Genomic DNA, 18,982 nt, shown 5'->3' on the forward strand with positions numbered 1-18,982 from the left:
GGTTTTTTTTTTTATTGTCAGCATAGTAATATGAGGAGTGACTTTATTATTAGCATGAAAGTATTAAAAGATACTGGCTGGTTATAGGCAGGGGAAGGTATTTATATTTGTTTTATACTTGCATTCTTTTGTGCCGTAAAAATCTGATTATGAGCATGTACAATTAAATCTGTTTTAATAGCACTGTGTGAAGCAGTCATGGAAAATTCCCAGTTTAAGCTTCTGCAGGCTTGCTATGAAGCCCATTTACTTTGAGTTTTGCTTGGGTTATTACTTCTGCTTTTAGGGCTTCCGTTTGTTTGGGGGGTTTTTTGTTTTGTTTTGTTTTTAATTTAAGAATAAGCACCTCTGCAGGCAGGGAAGAATCAGTAATACTGCATTTTGAGTGCTGCACTTGCTTTTTAATTTAGACACACTGACAATTTGACTTGAAATTATTGTGCAGTCATCTTCTTTATAGATAATTTATAGCATCATCCTTGTGATGGAAAGCTTGCAGAGCCCCCCCAGGTCTCACAGACTGGGGAACTGCACCACGCTGTGGGAAGCAGGTGTTTATGGAATTGTCTGGGCTGACGTTTACAGACTAGTTGGTCGATTTAATTCAAAAGTGTACAGAGGAGTTGGTTGATGTAATTCATTGCAAATTAAAATTAATTTCAATGTAAAGGTTCATGCTACTGAACAGACACACTTTCAGAGGTAACTGAAGAGAAGAGTCATGTTTCCCTGGGCTTTAGGGTCAACGAGGGTTGCTTGTGAGGACCTTCTGTGCAGTGTGCTGGCTCACAACTTCCAGCATAGCTTTTGGGTGGCAGGGTGAGGGAGGAATCTGGGAGATGCAGAGCAGGGATGTGTAAATCTACTGGAGCAGTTACCTTGTAGGAGAAAATTATGTTTTTGTCAGACTTAAAGTTGCTCTATGATCTGTGTGTGTTGTCTGTCTGTTGCCTGATAGCAGTGTCTCTCTACAAATACCTGTAAGGACGTGGAAGCCAGGTGGGGTTGGTCTCTTCTCACAGGTAATGAATGATGGAACCAGAGGATACAGCCTCCAGTTGCACCAGGGAAGGTCTAGACTGGATATGAGCAAAAATTTTTTCACCAAGATTGTTGTCAAGCTTTGGATCAGGATGCCAAGGGAGGTGATGGAATCACCATACCTGGAGGTATTTGAAATAAGTGCAGACATGACACTTAGGGATGTACTTGAGTGATCAATATTTTAGATGTCTTTCCCAACCGAAATGATTCTGTGATTTAATGTTAGTTTGTGGGTAGTCTGAGGTATTGGATGGTGTGTACTGATTATGACTACTGCTTGAAGACGTGTGGAGTGGGAAGAGATGCTTGCTCTTGGCTGTGGTCTTGCTAGCTCTGGCTAGCAGCTGGATCCCCCTGCCTGTACATGCTGAGCTCACCACAAAGATACTTCTGCTTCATATGCAAATAATGTGTCACACCCCCTACATCTATGCTGTCATTTCATTACTTTCACCAGTCTACAAACCTGCTGAATTTCAGTTTTGAATATGATAGAGTCATAGAATTGTCTGGGTTGGAATGGACTTTAAAAACCATTTGGTTCCAACCCTCCTCAGCATGGGCAGGGACACCTTCCCCTAGACCAGGTTGCTCCAAGTCCCATCCAGACTGCACTTTGAACACTTTGAGGCAGGGGCGTCTACAGGTTCTCTGGGCAACCTCACAGGAAAGTTTCTTCCTTGTATTTAATGTAAACATGCCCTCTCTCAGTTTAGCGCCGTTCTTCCTTGTGCTTACACTATGTGCTCTTTCAAAAAGTCTTCCTCCAGCTTTCTTGTAGGCCTGCTTTAGGTACTGAAGACCATAATAAGGTCTCCCTGGAGCCTTGTCTTCAGCCTAAACAACCCCAACTCTCTGTCTTTGTAGGAGAGTGACTGCATACCCCCAGGCATCCTCGTGGCCTTTCTTTGTCTGGAATATCTCTGTCTCAAAGCAGCTGTGTTCTTGCCAGTCCTTCCTCTGGTCTTGCATCAGTTGTTCTAATATGGGGAAGCACAGCTTTCCACAGCTGGCACTTGCAGGCTCCTCCAGGCTGGGGAAAATGTGACTGTCAGTCACAGCTGGCAGGTGTTTGTGTGAAGGAAATGGAATCTCCTCTCTGGTTGAGTTTGGCATCTTGACCCAAGTGGGTCACATCGCTTAGTAAAGAGTGTGATCTTATTTCAGACCTGATCCTGGAGAAATGGGGGGGAAAAAAATTCTGCCTGTCTGCTTCAGCAATGCTTCACTGCTTGCTTGGGCTAATCCCCGTGGCTAATGGGAAGGGTTTAGGTACAAGAGGTTCCCACCTTGATAGATGAATGGTGGATCTCTGGGAGATTGCAGTGTATAGTCAAAATTATTTGGCTGAGGAAGTCCTTTGCCTGCTGACAGGCATGTAGCTCTTCAGCCCTGGTTTAAAAATGCTTTTGCACACTGGATGCAGTAAACTAGAAGAGAGTCTGAACCCAGATGTATTTCCTTACTCCTGGTTATCTCTGAGATAAATGCCTATTTTGTCAGGGGGTAATGCTTTAAATCACTTCTGCTTGGTTAAGGTCTTCTAATTGCTTTGTGGTTTAGTTTTGGATTAAATCTTCAACCTGCTGTACAGTAAAACACGCATGTGTGCAAAAAAATAATTACAGAAGCAACTTCTTTGTGTTTCTGCTTCTCCTACTCCTGCTATGAGTACTAGGTTGAGGTAGTCATTTTTCCTTTTGACAATTACCAGCTCTTGTAAACATGCATTGAAGAAAGAAAAATAAAAAAATAAAATAGCAGAGTCATACAGTAGGTGTTTGTCCTTGTCACGGAAACAAGGATGCAGAATGGGAATGTGTCAAGTCTCAAGGTGTGCCTGCAAACGAGGAAACGTGACGCACCTTTCTGGTGGAAGGTGGAATGCTGATTTTAAGCTTCTTTGGAAAAGGTGCTGCAAGCCGTGGGGAAGGGTGTGTCACTGCACATCCAAGGAACCTGTGAGCTGCCTTGGGGCTTGTCCATAGATGTGAGATGGAACAACATGCAATTACAGTGTTCTGTCCAGTGTATGATGTGCAAGTGTCTGTGACAGGAGGAGAGAAGGTTTGCTCATATAAAATACTCTGTTTCTGTGTTTTCTACTAAAGGTGTTCCCTTCTGATAGTTCAGTATTCAAAGCAATAATATTTTTTAATGTAATATGTAGGAAAAATGCCAGTAAAAGCAATAATGACTTGCCATAATGACTCTGCTGACTTCCCTTGTAGACATTTCATTTTCTAGTTGCACAAGTGCAGAAGAATCTAAACAGATACCTAATGAGTGTAGCATTACTGCGAGGAAATGTATCTGGTCAGGGAGAAGTGGAGTAAGCAAAGAAGCAGGATATTGGTTTTCAGAGGGTTGTGACCTTGGGAGGCTGAATATAATGAATGCAGTGTTCCAGGCTGCCTTTTTACCTTGCCTCTGCTGCATACCATTGGTATTCATCAGCAGTGACCGGGCTCTGCAGTTGGGAGCATTGCTAAGCATCACCTTCTTTCCAAGAAGTTTAAAGTTGATAAAATGCAAAAGTGTTCAAAGTGCATGCAGGAAATGCTGTCTTTTAACTGAACTTCATGTATTTCTGACTTTACTCTCTATACAAACTTTATTGCTAAATCTCCTTTCAATATGGATCCCAAACTCTCTTTTATACTGTTTCACCTTCTGCCTGCATTACAGTGGTGTGAAAGGCCACCGTGCAGCCTGCTTTGGTGTCATGTGTCCTTTGGGAAAGCAGAGATTAGCCCTGAGTGAGTCTTCTGCTCATACTGTGCAACAGCTGGGAAGGAGACTGGGCTGGCATTAAATTTCTCTTCCACTACTGCCACCTAATTTCCCTTGTCCTGTGTGTTGGCAAAGTGAATTAGGTGTTTGCAACTGCCTGGTTGCAATTTATTTTTTTTAAGAAGTTATGATCACAGGTTTGAGAAGTAACTCATAATCAAAAAAAAGTTCATATTTACTGACACCTTTGTTTTATGGTTAGTAGGTTAGATCTTGTTTATAAAAAAAGCCATTAATTTTGACGTGAATAACAAGTTATTTAGGTTATAGGCTTCTATCCTTTGCAGTTTCACACATTGTCTTCATATTTCAAGAGAAAATTGAAAAACATTGAAAGAAAACAGTGATCAAATCTTATATGTTTGACATCTTTGTTCATGGCTGAGTTCTAAGATTTGTTGGGAGTCTTTTCTGAGTTCCTGACCTGAGAAGGAGGAGAAGGTAATCATTGGAGAAGGAGAGAATGGGAAGAGCTAGCAGTTCTCCTGTCTGCTCCAGGTGCAATAGAAGTGCCCACCAAAGTCTCAGGGAGTGTTTCCTCCCAGGCATCCCAAAATATTGATCAGGGTATGTAGGATGAAAGAAAAGATGACATAGGAAAGTGGAAGAAAGGACTCTCTTCAGGATTGTAGACAGGTGCAGAGAGATTTCAGACAGTCCTCTTAGTATCCTTTTTTTCAAATGCTGGAAATGTGAATCAATTCTAAAATAAATGGCAGGTGGAATAAACTTTTTTTTTTTCCTGTGTGTGTAGACTTGTGTGTCTCTGCACAGGCATGCTGGCAGTCTAACTGAGGGTCACCCTTCAACTCTTTTTTCCACCACTCTCTCCTCTAAAAATAGAGGAAAATATATTTAAACAGTGTTACCCAGATTACTCTTTTACTTAGGTGCTTAGTTCTGTTCTATTGACTAAAGCTCCCATAACTCTCCAGCAAAGAATATTTTCCTTTCCTGTGTAGAAGTACAATACCCATTAGCTATTGTGTTATGAATGCTTTCATACACTGCTGGGATTTAATTAAAGCACTGTTGCTTGCTTGCTTTTGTTTTTTAAGATGTGCATTCATTGCCTGATGCCAGGCAGTGAGCTTCAGAAAGTCAGAGGGCAAAAGGCATCAGATACTACGCACCATAAGAAGTGCAGGTGTCCTTCTGAGTTACAGAACCCTTCCCACAGAGGGGCTGGTCACAGTGTTGTGTGTGAGGAGCCAGGCTGGGCTCAGGCAGTGCTTGCCAGCCCAGCAATGCCCCTCTGCATCCCCCAGCTCCCTGTAAGCGCACGGTGTGCTTGCCAACCTTTCTGCCTCAGGTGCATTGGAATGAGCCAGTGCTCTGCCCTCTAATGATAAAGTGTGCCATTACCTTCTGCTTAATTGGTTGTGTTTTCATCAGGTGATCTCCAGACAGGCAATTTGGAGTTGCTCAGTGATTATTGTGGTTTGCAGTGTACAAATTAGTGTGGGAAGTTGCTAATATTAGCCTTCCAACTTAGGACTTCAGTGGCAGTGTTGGCTCTTTCAGTGTTCATCCAAATTGCAAAAGGCAAGGAGGGAGAGCATGGAAGGACACTGTGTTGCCTGCCATTTGCTGGGACACCCATGGTGTGGCAAAGGTGTCATCCCATTTTCCAAACCTGCTTCTAGAAGCCAGGCAGTACAGGTGGGCTTCAGACATGGAAGGAGTATAATTCCCCTCTTACTTGCCACCTGGATTTTTAGTATTTTTATTTATTTATTTTTTAAGGATGATTAGGTCCTGGGAATGTAGTACTGGGTCCCCACCACCTCAAGATGTTTCATAACCCATGTTGGACCCATTCTGTATGATGCTGAAAGCCTGATAACATCTGCCCAAGCTTCCCAAATGCGCCTCAGTGCTGCTGCTCCCCACTTGCTGCAGGCCAGAAATCCACTTTTTTCTGACTAGGTGTAGACATGATGTGTTTAACCTTCAGCAGGCTTCCCTGGGCTCCCATTCCTGCCTTTGAGCTGTGCTGTGCTGCCTTGTGCCCACCCTGAGGGACCGCAGGTGTGTGGGGCAGGCTGCTGGGCGGCCCAAGTGTCTCGTCTCTCGGAGCTGGTGCTGTGAAGGGGTGCTTGTCCCAAATCCTGGATGTTGGCCCTGAGTCTTAGCAGAGCATACAAACAGGATGGAGCAGGGGCTGCTGGTGGGAGCTGCTCTGGGAGTCACTGTGGCTTTTGGGAATGGGGGACCTGAGCTCCAACTGCTCAGGTCTGAGCAGCCCAGACCTCTCAAGTGCTTGTGGTCAAAGTGCGGCTGGGATTTGTTCCTCAGTGAGGGGTCAGACCACTCAGATGGGCTTCAGAAAGACAAGGCTGAAATGCACCTGCTGTACAGAACATCCTAATGCAACAGAACATCCTAATTTACCAACTGTTTTTCATCTGTTTCTTCTTACTCTATAGATGTTTTACCTATATACAGGGTCCTATGGACATCTGAAAGACATCATAGGTGGGCAAAGTTAGCAAAGAGTTCTGATGTTTGTAGGGCAAGCCCCATATAGCTTGCCAAAATCTGAGTAAAAAACAGAAAACAAAGAAAAATCCAAACCAAGCAAACAAAAAAACAGAAAAAAATCCCCAAAAAACCAACCAAAAATCCCCAAACAAACATAAACAAGCAAAAAACCCACTCACCCCCCCCCCCCAAAACCACCCAAACTGAAGCATGAGCTAGCCAAGTAAAAAAATAATTCAGTGTAAAGTACATCTCTCTAATACTTGTGTCCCTGTGGCAGGAGAGAGATCTGTAGCAATCATTTTGTGAGAGCAAAGCTGCCAAGTGAAATGAAGCATACTAAATCATCAATTGTAAATTCAATGTGAGGGGATCAATGCAACTTAACAAAAGAACTTATGACCTGACATTTATAATTCTCCTATTTTCAATAATCAGTGTTTCTATTAATAAAAGAATGAAAGAACTGTGCTCCATTATTCTATTTTCTCACTCCTTTTCGCACTTACTTTCTAAGCCTTGGAATGAAGTCTTGCTAAGTCTTATGATACCAAAGTGTGACCCATGTCTCTACAAAATCCTGAGTTCTAATTTCGAGCAAATATAGAATTTGGAAGAAGAGGGGGGGGGAAAATACCCCAGACTCCTTACAAAGAATGTGGGCTGAGTGGGTCAGTTTGTTTTTGTCTTATGGCTCTGATTTTATAGCTGGTTTTTGCCACAATTGAGTCTGGAAATAGTTTCCTTGCTTGCCCATCCCTACTTCAATGCATGAAAATTGTTCATGTGTAAACTGATATTTTTGAGTTACAGGGAGACATAAACAAAATACAAAAAAATCCCTCTGATGTTTTCAGACCTGTAAAAGGATCATGAAAACTGACAATATGGAATATAAAGCTGAAGTGGAACCTTTTGTGCTTTGATGCCAGCAAATTGAAAGTTGAAAGAGGTAGTATTATTCTTGGGAATAATTTCTAAGTATGCTTGTTACCTTGCACAGTCTGCTGTTTAATATGGATTAGTTTTTTCACACCAGAATCCCACTTGATACCCTGATAAAGATACGCTTTCCTGGAATTGCCTACTTCTTTGGCATGCAAAGGAAAACAAAGAAAAAGGCAACGCTGAGCTTCCTAGAAGCCAGCCTTACCTTGCTAAAAGCAATTTCTCCTGCTTGCTTTTAGATGCAACACTGGTGTTGTGTCAGTGATGCTTCTTGATGCAAGAAGGCTTTGACTAATACTACCAGAATAAAAACAGGTAGCTGACAAAGACTGTTCAAAGGTAGAAGATGTATATTGATCAGAAATTTCATCTGCTTTGCAAATCCAAATTAGGCTGAATCGTTATACTGCCCCTCTAGACAAGGCATATCCATGCTTGTGTAGCACAATTAGCATCCATAGAAAAACTAGCATTACTATGTAGTTGTTTCATACTGGATTATCTTCAAAAATTTCCGTATCCAGATACATAGGGATCAGTTTTAAGAAATGAACAATGCTTGACTAATGAATCTAATGAAAAGTCTAGTGTCTCATGAAAATAAATAGTAACTGCTTCTCTTCAGAACAAATGTGCCCAAATGAATGTTTTTTATTTTTCCACTTAATTATCTTTGAAGTACTCAATTAAGATGCTGCTCCTCAACAAAATGTTTTGAAGTGAGACTGAAGCTGTACATTTGCAAGCAAGAGTTCATATTTTGGAAACAAGAGTTTCCTTGGGCTTTACAGACAGTCAGTGAGAAACATCTCTCAAGCTCAGTCTCAAACTAAACCTTGATTTGGAATGGTTGGTCTCTGCCATGCCATGTGGCTGGAGCTCGTGAGTTGGCTTTCCTGGCTTTGCTTTGTGTCCAGACAGGAGAGGCAAGAGGAAGGTGAAAAAATTTCTTGGGTGTTTTGCAAAACTTGTGAAAAGTGGTTTAGAGACCATTAGCCACTGTGCAGCTGACTTTTGAGTCTTTAAGGGCAAGGTTCTGAAGAAGGGCAAAGCTGTGTTAGTGAGCCCCAACAAAGAAGGTAGTGAAGAAATTTCTACCATTGCTTTGCCTCATTGGTGTTTGAAACCTGAGTCCCAAGGGAACAGCTTAAGCAAGGAATGAGAGGAGAGTGCTAGCATGATTTCTCACGTGTGGATTTAAAAATCCTCCCCCTTGATGTGTGTTTATAAGCATGTCATGTAGCGTAAGCAAAACATTGCCAAGCTGGCAGCTTTTGGACTGGAGACTGCCAGGCCCAAACAGGCATGGTGGATGAGCTACAGGCATTTTGGCAGGCTGTTCTCCTTTTCCCTGAGTCACTGGTAGAGCTGAAGAGCAGTGTAAGAGCTGGCTAGATGATGTGGCAAAGAGTATGCGAGCAGAATCTAGTGGTGATTGAAACTGGACAGTCATGCTGGGACAACTGCTGCTACTGGCTGCATTGCTGCAAGCGTTGGTGACCGATTCTTAATGGAGTCTCTCCTTCCCTGGTGCTTTCTTGTGCACTGTCCTTCCTGGGTTCTTCATTCCTTAAAATACCTTTTGGAATTTTTGTGTTTGGCTTTGTTGTTAGGGTTTTTTTGTTGCTGTTGTTTTGTTCGTGTGTTTTCGCATTTGTGGTCGTGACTGCTATTAATTAGAAAATGAGTTTCTGAGGAAAATATGAGTCCTTGACAGAACCGTGCCATCATCAAAGACAGAACTGCAGCTCATATTGAATTCTGTGGACATGGAGTTTGGACTTGTTTGGTTCTCAGGATAAATTTTAAGGGGATTTTTGAGTGTATTGTATATTCCTCTTCAAGGACTCAAATAAGGGGAGAGAATTACATGCTACTTTTAAGATGACCATGAGTACACCAGGATGTCTGGCACTTGCCTGGCCATTGCTACCCCCTGCCCCAATGTAGACCTGGAGAGAAAGATGTGCCGTGGCCCTAAGCTCCTTTGCCCATGTGCGCCCTACATCTCGCTGCTGTCAACAGTAGCTATCTCCTCTTCCTTCTCCTCAGCCATGTGTTTTCTTTTTGGATTACTTATCTTCCTTACTGGGTTTTAACAGATCAAAATCCTGCCTCCTCAATCCAAGCTAAGGTAGAGGGGTGAGAGTGGTGGAGGCAGTGCCATAAGCCAGGCTAGTCTGTGATACCCAATGAAGATGATGTAAAGTGGGACTTGAAACTGTAGATCCAGCAGATAGAGAAAAGTTGCTGTATGTGTTTCCCTGCTTTGTTTTTGCAGTTCTGTTCGTGGTCAGTTGCCAAGTAGTACTTGGGAGCAATGATTTTTAATTTCAGAATTAACCAGTAATGCCATTGTGTTGATTGCACAGAAATTGTTATTTCTTTACCTTACATTTGCAGACATGAGAACAAGCTGTTGTTTGCTAGCAGCCTAACTTGACCACAATCAATAATGGTAGTAGGCTTTCCAAGCTCCTGCACTGTCGTGTTTTTGCAGCCATGATGCTGGGGTATGGGTTAGGCAGTCTTCAATGTGAAAAAAAAGCATTTTGCAAGTTTACTGAATCTCTCATGAAAGTCATAACTCAGACTGTGCCAATACCAATAACTCTTCCAAAAAGACTTGATGGTGTCTTCTTGCTGGATTTGCTTTTGAGTGCATGATAAAGTTGCTGCTTCCTAGCCATGCAGAAATCTGTTGTCCTCAAGAGCTGACAACCACATCTTCAGAAGCTCTAGCAGAGAAGTGCAATTGCTTTTTGATGGAGTTGTCTTTGGCTTTTGAGTGAGGTCTATTAGTGATGGATGTCTTCACACTCAACAGCAGAAGATAAGGAGAAATATGCCTGTCCACCTGCATATGTTGAGAGTAATGTCTGTGTGCTGTTTGTGTTGGGCATAATTGAAAGATAAAATTTTTTTGTGCAGTTATTTGTTGGGGTTTTCAAAAATTGTGTAGAAAATACTATCTTATATGAAGCAGTGGTCTTGTAAGAAGTGCTGGTGCTTTCAAAGGGCTGAGGAGGGTACAAATTCATTCTGGTTCCCTTTCAAGTCAGTAATAATATATGTTTTAATCCAGTTTCTTGTTTTTAAAGTAGTATACCATCACTCGCTCTGTGCTGTCTCCAGTTACTGAAACAGGAGGAGATGGAGGCTGTTGAAGGTTAATCAGCAGCTGTTGTGCAGATCTCAGGAGCAGGAGAGCTGGTGCTTTGATCTGATGTGGGGGATTGACAGACAACAGAAATATCTCATTTTCAAGGGCATTTTGCTCTGCAGGAAACTAACCCCCCTGAACTGGCCTTCTATCCCATGGAAACATCTTCATGGCTTTGTTCTGCTTTAAAACCGGAAAGAAAATAGTATTATGTAAGAGACAGAACACAATTTATTGAGAGGAAGGTGTTAGTATTTTACTCCTGAGTGTTTTCTGAGGAAATTGTGAATACTACTGTAAGGGTTTGAAAAGTAATTTTACCCCATTAAGCTGGATTAAGTATATGCCTTGATTTATGTAGATAATCAGTTCATGAAGTTGAGTTTAAGGAACTGAAATTTAGTTTGCATTTTCAAATAAACTTCAAATAAGAAATAAAGTTGTACTTTCTCTCACTATGTACAGAGTTCAGCTAGTCCTTCTCTGTAGCTCTGTCTGTCCCTTTCCTTCCTACCATCTCTGAACAAATACTGCTGATTCCTGACTGTTGGCAGAGAGGGTTAGCCTGTTTGTGGTACTGTCTTGGAGCAATTTCTGGAGTGTTCGTTGAATTCCCATTTGTTCATTGTGTGACAGTAGCAGCCACAGACCTTTATAGTAGGTCCCACATTCAGGCACCACTGATGACCAGCTCTTCTGGAAGCCTTTTGTTGATGGAAAGCAGCACCAGGGAAGCCAGGCAGTGCAAAGGAGGGCATCTAGACCAACATTCTGAATTAAAGAGCAATACATCAGACAGATGGCCATTACTGCTTGTTTCCCTGGACTTAGATATGGAAGAACAGGTCTGGTTTTCTGCTCAAGAGGCTGAATGGTTCATATGTGAACTGAATTCAGTGAGGGATATTGAGCTTCCAGTGAACTTTCCATTGAGTAGTCTGGCCAGGCACTTAATATGATTTTGGGTACCTAAATCTAACTGTTTTCAGTTGCCAAAGCCAACAGGGAAGGGTGAGTTTTCGGCACAATAACTGACTATTAATATGAAATTAGCAAAGTTGTGGTCTTTTCCTTGATGACTTCTTTCTTTTCGTGGCCCCTCCCTAATTGTCGTCAGTTTGTGACTTAGGAAAGAGAAGGAATGAAGATAAATGTGGTTTTAGTTATCTTTTGCATTGAAAAGCTATGTCCTGCTTGACCCAGTTAATAACATCTCTTCCTGTCCTGTCTCAGACTTTGTATTTGGAGCCAAGCTACTGAGGTGCATAAACAAAAAGTTCTCTAAATACATATTGACTGTTGTTCCTTTCACTTTGCCAAGCCTCAGTAGTGACGTGCTTTTTGAATGCAGATGCAGCATAACCTACATTCATAGCTCTTCATTTAAAGCAATTTTAATGGTTTTGAATCAACTGCATTGATGTATTGACTAGATTTCAGTCATTATAAGGTGTGAATTTGCACTAAGAACACAGTTGTTATACAGTATCTGCTTTTTCATATGTAGACATATATGCAATATATGTGTATATAAAATGTAATTAATGTGCAGTTATTTTATGCAGCATACAGCATGGGTGCATATAAAATCTAACTTGTTAATTAGAGTTTTGCAATGAATGCTCCACCATTTTAGCTAATTGAGATAAAGTTCTTTATTAAGTTTGTGATTTTCAGCCTATATATCCAACAGAAAGTAAAAAAAGAATGGATTTTTGTCATCTCCAAAAAAAACAAGAAGTAGTGTTTGCATTTTCAGCATCAAAATCCGTGAGGTAGAAGGACCAGGAGTTCTCCAGGTGGTCTTGCAGCTGTGAGATCTGCAAAGCTATTTCCTTTCAGTTTTGCAGTCAGGAGAAATTTATTTGCTACGGAAATGATGGCATACAGCTGTTCTTCTGCAAGCACTATTCCAAGTATTTTTACAACCTTACTTCATGGAAATAAAAACCACTGGGCTGTAGTTAGAGTTCCATGGCTTTCTCTGCCCTGTTGCCACAGAAGGATGGCTGTCAGGGAGCTCTGGAGTAACCCAAGGCACCAGGCTTATCCCTGAAAAAAGAGGTTGAGATCAATGTAGCCACCATGTGCATTGAGAGGATTCCTTCCTCATGTGGGTCCTGTATGCCAAGTCTTGTCCATAAATTAAGCCCTGGTGAAGATTTTGTCAGCAGTGCATGGCTAATGCACTGCAGAGGGGTGGCAGCTGGATCAGTGTCTGCAGCTTGCATGGCTGGAGAGGTATCTCTTGCCAAGGCCTTTTTGTTTTGCCCCACCTATAGGAGAAGGCCCATGGACAGACACTCCATTGTAGAGCTACCTTGCCAGGGAACATGTTGTATTTGCATTCCAGATGCCTCTGGCTTTGGGAGCTGCATTGTTCCGGCCTCCTTTGAATAGCAGCTATTGACCCCTAACAATGTACATTTGTTTAAATCAACCCCTTTCCCTGCTTTAAAAGCTTATTATAGCACCAGCCCAACCAAGTGAAGGCTTCTGTGCAGGCCCCTTCTTTTCCCCTTCACAGCCAGAAAAGATATTTTGCAGCATTAATTATTTAATTTCAAGATGGAAAACATTCTCCTCGTTCTGAGAGGCTATTTTGAATGCTGAGGTTTTGGCAAATTTTGTTGCGGCTTAATGTTTACAAGCTTTTCATTGCTCTTGAAAGCATAAACTTCACATTACTTGAGCTTCTGAGGTGCTGGCAAATGATAAACCAGTGGAATAACAGGGGTTTGGTTGTCCTGAAACACTTGAGGAACTTGACTGCATTTTGGCAGATAGGTTTTTTTGCTCTTTATGTGTGCATTTAGGTGCACTGAGCTCTCGTAGAAGGAGACGGTGGAGACTGACTAGGACAGACCTTTGGTGCCCAGCAGCAGGCTGGCATAAGTATTTCTGGGGAGGGAGGAGGGGATGGTGTGCATAGGCTGGGACCAAATTCTCTTTGCTGCTTAGGGTGACAGTAGTACATGCATATGCTCTTCAAGCTGTCTGGTCTCCAGAGCCTGATGGTGACAGTAGTCACCATCATTAAATCCCTTGCAATTTGTGTTTTGCTGTGGAAAGCTTTGTTGTGCCTTGCTGGGAAGACTTTGCTGTGCCTTGCTTCTGTGGGGTTATTAGGTCAAGGCAAAAAAGACCAGTGAAATAAAAATTTTCTGAGAGCTAGACAACCTTGTAGTCCTCTCATTTTATGCCATAATAGTCCCACTAGTAACAAAGAAACATTCAGATGTGAAACAGTGATTGTCTGAGTGAGATGGCTTAATGAGCTGAGGATTCTTTCTTCTGGTGTCCTGTGTTGTCAGGAGTATCTCATGAGGTTTCTATGGACACTGCTGTTGGACATGTTAGTAAAGTGTTGCCTGTAAGTTGACGGAGGTGATCCTACCCCTCTTCCCAGCCCTGGGGAGCTGTGAGCTGGAGTGCTGTGTCTGGCTGTGTGCTCCCCACTGCAGGAGGGACATGGATATATTGGATAGGGTCTAAGAGAGGATCATGAAGGTCTCTCTCCTAGAACTACAAGCTGGGAGAGCTAGAATTCTTAAGCCTGGATAAGGTTCAGGGGGAATCTCACCAGTATATGTAAATACCTGGAGGGAAGATAAAAGAGGAGGGAGCCAGGCTCTTCTTGGTGATGCTCAGAGGTTCAGAGGCAGTGGGCACAGACTGAAACACACGGGGCTCACACTGAACATCAGGAAACATTTTCTACTGTGGGACTGACGGAGTGCTTTCACAGCCAGCCTTTGAGAGCCTGCTGAGCCCCTGGGCTAGAGCCTCACCAGAGGTCCCTGTCAATTTCAGCCTTCTGTGATGCACAGATGAAGTGAGGTGGCTGAGGACATGCAGGAATCCCAGGCAAAGCTCAGCTCACCTTGCTTTCACTGGATGGCATGGATGTAGCATGGGTGCATCATCACATCATCTTCTTGCTGTGTACTCATGCTTGTGGGTTTCTCTGGGTCTGGATTGAAGGCACTTGAGACAGTAGTTCATGTTTGAACTCAGGTGTTTTTATTTCTTATCAGTTAAACAGTCTCACTACTGTGAGTTTGGCAGCATTTCATTAGAAGGCACAAAATGGCTAACAGTCTCTTGTTACAAGGTCTTTTAAGACTAAACTATCCAATTAAGAACTAACACCTAGATTATTTTTCCTTTTAACCCAATAACTGGTCCCACAGAGCCTGCAATGTGGACTTCTCTGCCCAATTACAAAATGCCACCCAAACCCATGAAGAAGAAGGAAGAAGAAATGCAGGACGTCACCTGTGTCCTCCATCTTGCTTCCATCCACAACGTACTAAAAATCCCAAAACCTAACTTCTCACCAAGTGATACACCTACACTACTCTCTATAATCTGTCTCACACTTTCGTGAATTCTGAATTCTAGTCTGTCTTGAAATCTAGGAAACTTTCTCTATGAATGAGGGTCAAAGTCAGTGCTCCCCTGGGGGGGTCAGGACAGCCCAGAGCAGACAGAGTAATTTTCCTGGTGCTCTGGGTTTCCACACATGCTTATGGATTTTAGACCCATTCCATGGTGAATTAAGTGGGCTCTGCATCACCCAGCCCCACAGGGCAGTTGCAAGCCTTGGGTTTTCACTCTCAGGCACTCTTGGGGGCAGTGAGCTGATGGCAGCACCTGCAGTAATGTGAAAAAACCGCCTGGTCTCTACATGGTGGTTATGGTAGATATTCCTTAGTACCAAATATGCAGCCTTGAAGTCATCATTGCTCCTGTGTCTGTACCTGAGGGACGCAGGACATTTCTGTTTGCTGGCTCTGGTGCAGAGGCAGCAGAGGAAGTCCAGGAGCAAAGCCCTCACATCAGCCTTCCTTCCTCTGGGAAGTGCAGGGTGAGAGGTACCCTTGAACCAGTCAGCATGGGGTTGTTAAGAGAATGTGGTGCAAGAGAATAAAAACAGAGCAGTGCCCTTGGTTTTTTGAGGACCAGAGTCTGATGTAGACCCAGGAGAGTGGGTGGAAGTGTTTCAACTGCTGTTACTGGATTTTGAATGTAATGTTCAAGTCTTATCTATTGCTTTTACCACTTCGGGAGAGGTGTATCCCCACTGTTTCCCAGTCTCCTGCTCCCCCCACTCACCTCAGGATCTGGTGCTCTCCTTTCCGCTTCCATCTGCCCTAACCCTGCACTTTTGAGTTTATGAACATTGCATGTGAACTGCTTCAGAATTGCTGTATGCCTAGAAACCATCTGACTTGAGGTTTTGGAAGTAAAAGGGCAAATGCTCCACATGTGTTTGTGGCCTTGAAAATGGAAAGCAGTTTGTGAAAAGATGCAGGGGCAAAAAATAGAGGGATACTCTTGCTTGATCTTCTGTGTCCAGGTGAGCTCTTCCCATTTAGGGGTACCAAACAGCGAGAGTTTTAAAATTCTCCATGAGTACTATTTTGTCTCAGTGCTGCTATTGTCCCATCATAAAAGAAGAATAACATTTATTCAACATTATCTAAAAGCATATGTAACTTGTAATGTGGCTGAAGTCCATGGTAAGCTCATGGGCCACTCATCCTAAATAGGCAGCAGAATAAAAAATCTGTTTTTTTCTCAATTATTAATCAGGACTGCACCCCATCCACCTTAAAAAGACTTTATGTCTGGTTTCTCTGCGTGACAATTCAGGCAAGGACAACCTTTGGATTCTAGCATGCAAAATTATTTTAATTGGTTTTTTTCTATGACTGTACACCCAAACCTTATGATTGTCAGGGTATATCCCAGCATTTTCCTATCACTCCTTTACTTTTTCTTTAGGAGGATATTTGACTGTTCTGGTGAAAAAAATCTCTGTTCTCTGAAAGCCACTAAAATACTGTTGCCCTGATATGGAGCCAGATGTTTGAAGAGAATGGGAGTGTAGTTTTGGTTGGAAGTGAGGCCATGGGTCAGTGCTGCTGAGTGTTTTCATGCCAGCTAAAGTCTTCTCCTACGCAGGACAACTCGCGTGGCTGTTGCTCATGGGATGGCTTTTGCTGCAGCTGCAGCATCAGCTGTGGTCCTCCTCCCTTGTTCTCAGTGCTAGCTATTTCTGTTTTCTTAATGCTGCATCTGCACCACCAGCCAGGTAGATGGAACATTAAGCTCTACCTGCTCTACTAGGCTGCCTTGTCTCACTGACAGTGTCTCCAATGCCTTCATAGCAAATATCAGTTCTTTGTAACCTTGCTTGCTGCTAGTTAGTCTTTTTTTTTAATCCTCTGCATTGTTGTGCAGCAAAGAGAAGAGAACCATATAAAGGGAAGTAGTTTAGAAAAAAGGCGAAAGAAGTGCTGGGAGTGTCTGACTAAGGTTGAAAATAAACAGGTAGGGAGCCAGCTGGCTTTGGGGCGGGTCTTCTAAACTGTGTTTAAATTCAAACACTGTTCTGTAATTTTACATGTGCTAGCATGAGGCACATGACTCAGAGAATCAGAGGATTGGCTCCAGCTGCTCCTGCCGGCATTTAGGAACTTGTGAAAAAAAAGGCACTTCAGTGTAGTTCTCCTGTGTTTACTGATCAAGCAGAAATCAACAAATACTTGCTAAGAGATTATTTTATTTTCTTTCACTTGCTTATTTGGATTTCTCTTTCTCTCATATTGCTTGAGAAGAATTTCCAGAGAAAAATAGGGAGTAGAATTATTTCTTCAGTTTTTCTGTTATGTCATCTATAATTCTGTTTTGTTTTTATTGCAGGGGTCTCGGGTCTGGCTGCGAGAAAATAATCAGCATTATCCCAGCACTGTTCATTCATGTGCAGAAGGAGTTGTTGTATTCAGGACAGACTATGGTCAGGTATGGACCTTGCTCCTCTTTTTGTCTTTCTCACAACTCCGTAAAAAATAAGCTTTCACAGAATCGCAGAATGGGTCAGGTTGGAAGGGACCACAGTGGTCATCTGGTCCAACCTCCCTGCTCGAGCGGGGTCATCCTAGAGCACATGGCACAGGATTGTGTCCAGGTGGTTCTTTAATATCTCTGGACAATCTGTCCCAGGGCTTGGTCACCCTTTACATGCAGCCAAGAAGTTTTTATTTGTGTTTAGGTGGAACTTCCTGTGCATCAGTTTCTGCTGGTGGCTTATTTTCCTGTTGTTTGGCACCACTGAGCAGAGCCTAGCTCCATCCTCTTGACATCCTCCCTTCAGATATTTATACAGATTAATGAGGTCATTTCATAGTTGCCTCTTCTTGAGATTGAATAGACCCAGCTTCCTCAGCTTTTCTTAAGGCTGTGAATAAAAGAGATTCTCCAGGCTCTTTACCAAGAGGTCCCAGCTGGACCTGCTCCAGAAGCTCCATGTCTCTTGTACTGTGGACTGCAGAACTGCACACAATACTGCAGATGTGGCCTCACCAGGGCTGAGCAGAGGGGCAGGATCACCCCCCTTGACCTGCTGGCAATGCTCTTCCTAATGTATCCCCAGGATATCAGTGGCCTTCTTGGCCATAAGGACACACTGTTTGCTGATGGACAGTTTGTTGTCCACCAGGGTCCACAGGTTCTTCTGTGCAGGGCCCTGCACTTCCCTTTGTTGAATTTCAGAAGGTTCTTCTCTGCCCAGCTCTCTGACGTGTCCAGGTCCTTCTGAAAGGCTGCACAACCTGAAGTATCGACCTCTCCTCTCAGCTTTGTGTCAGCAGTGACCTTGATGAGAAGGGACTCTATTCCCTCATCCAAGCCACTGATGGACAAATTAAATACACTGGGCCCAGTATAGAACCCTGGGGGACACCATGAGTGACAGACCTCCAACCAGACTGTGTACCACTGATCACAACCTTCTGGGATCTGCCACTCAGCCAGTTCTGAATCCATTCTGCTGTCCACTCATCCAACATAACACTTATTGAGTTTGCCATGAGGATTTAGTGAGAGACAACATCAAAAACCTTGCTGATGTCAAGGCAGAAAATATCCACTGTGCTCCCTACATCCATCCAGGTAGTTTCAGCATAGAAGGCAATCAGGCATTAGTTACTTTTAGTGACCTCATGCTGACTACTCCTGATCACCTTCTTGTCTCTTTTGTGGGTTGAGATGGCCTGCAGAATGAGGCACTCCATCACCTTTCCAGGGATTGAGGTGAGGCTGCCTGGCTGGTAGTCTCTTGTGTCCTTCTTCTTGCTCCTTTCGAAGGCTGGGATGATTTCCAGGAACCTCCTGGCTTGTTTGCAGATGTCAGGGTAGGTAAAGCCCCCCTGCCACGTGACTGCTGTAATTGCCTAGAAGGACTCACCGACCTCCTCCTCCTGGTCAGGCAGCCTGGAGCAAACACCCTGAGTGTCAGCCTGACTCATCTGCCCTTTTGTCCTGACCCATAAGCTGCTGACTGGCTCGTCATCCACCCTGAGACAGAGCTCAATACATTCCAAGTCCTGCCTCACCAAGAGGGCACCTCCAGCTCTCCCAGTGTTCAGCCCTTTGTGGCAGCATTCCACTGTGGGAACTACCCCACCATATCTCCATAATCACAATGAGATTGAAGTCTCACTGACAAAGATGAGTCACATCTGTGCCAGCATGCCTGGCACT

General features: G+C 43.3%; 1 protein-coding gene across 1 annotated transcript in view; it reads left to right on the forward strand.

Moving 5' to 3' along the window:
* Positions 1-18,982, forward strand: part of MYO10 (myosin X) — a 162,880-nt gene that overhangs the window by 18,311 nt on the left and 125,587 nt on the right. Inside the window, exon 2 of the mRNA XM_064705478.1 lies at positions 17,144-17,242. Coding sequence (XP_064561548.1) covers positions 17,144-17,242 — 99 coding nt within the window. The remainder of the gene's footprint in view (positions 1-17,143; positions 17,243-18,982) is intronic.

This window comes from Zonotrichia leucophrys, chromosome 2, assembly GCF_028769735.1.
Source record: "Zonotrichia leucophrys gambelii isolate GWCS_2022_RI chromosome 2, RI_Zleu_2.0, whole genome shotgun sequence".
NCBI lineage: Eukaryota > Metazoa > Chordata > Aves > Passeriformes > Passerellidae > Zonotrichia > Zonotrichia leucophrys.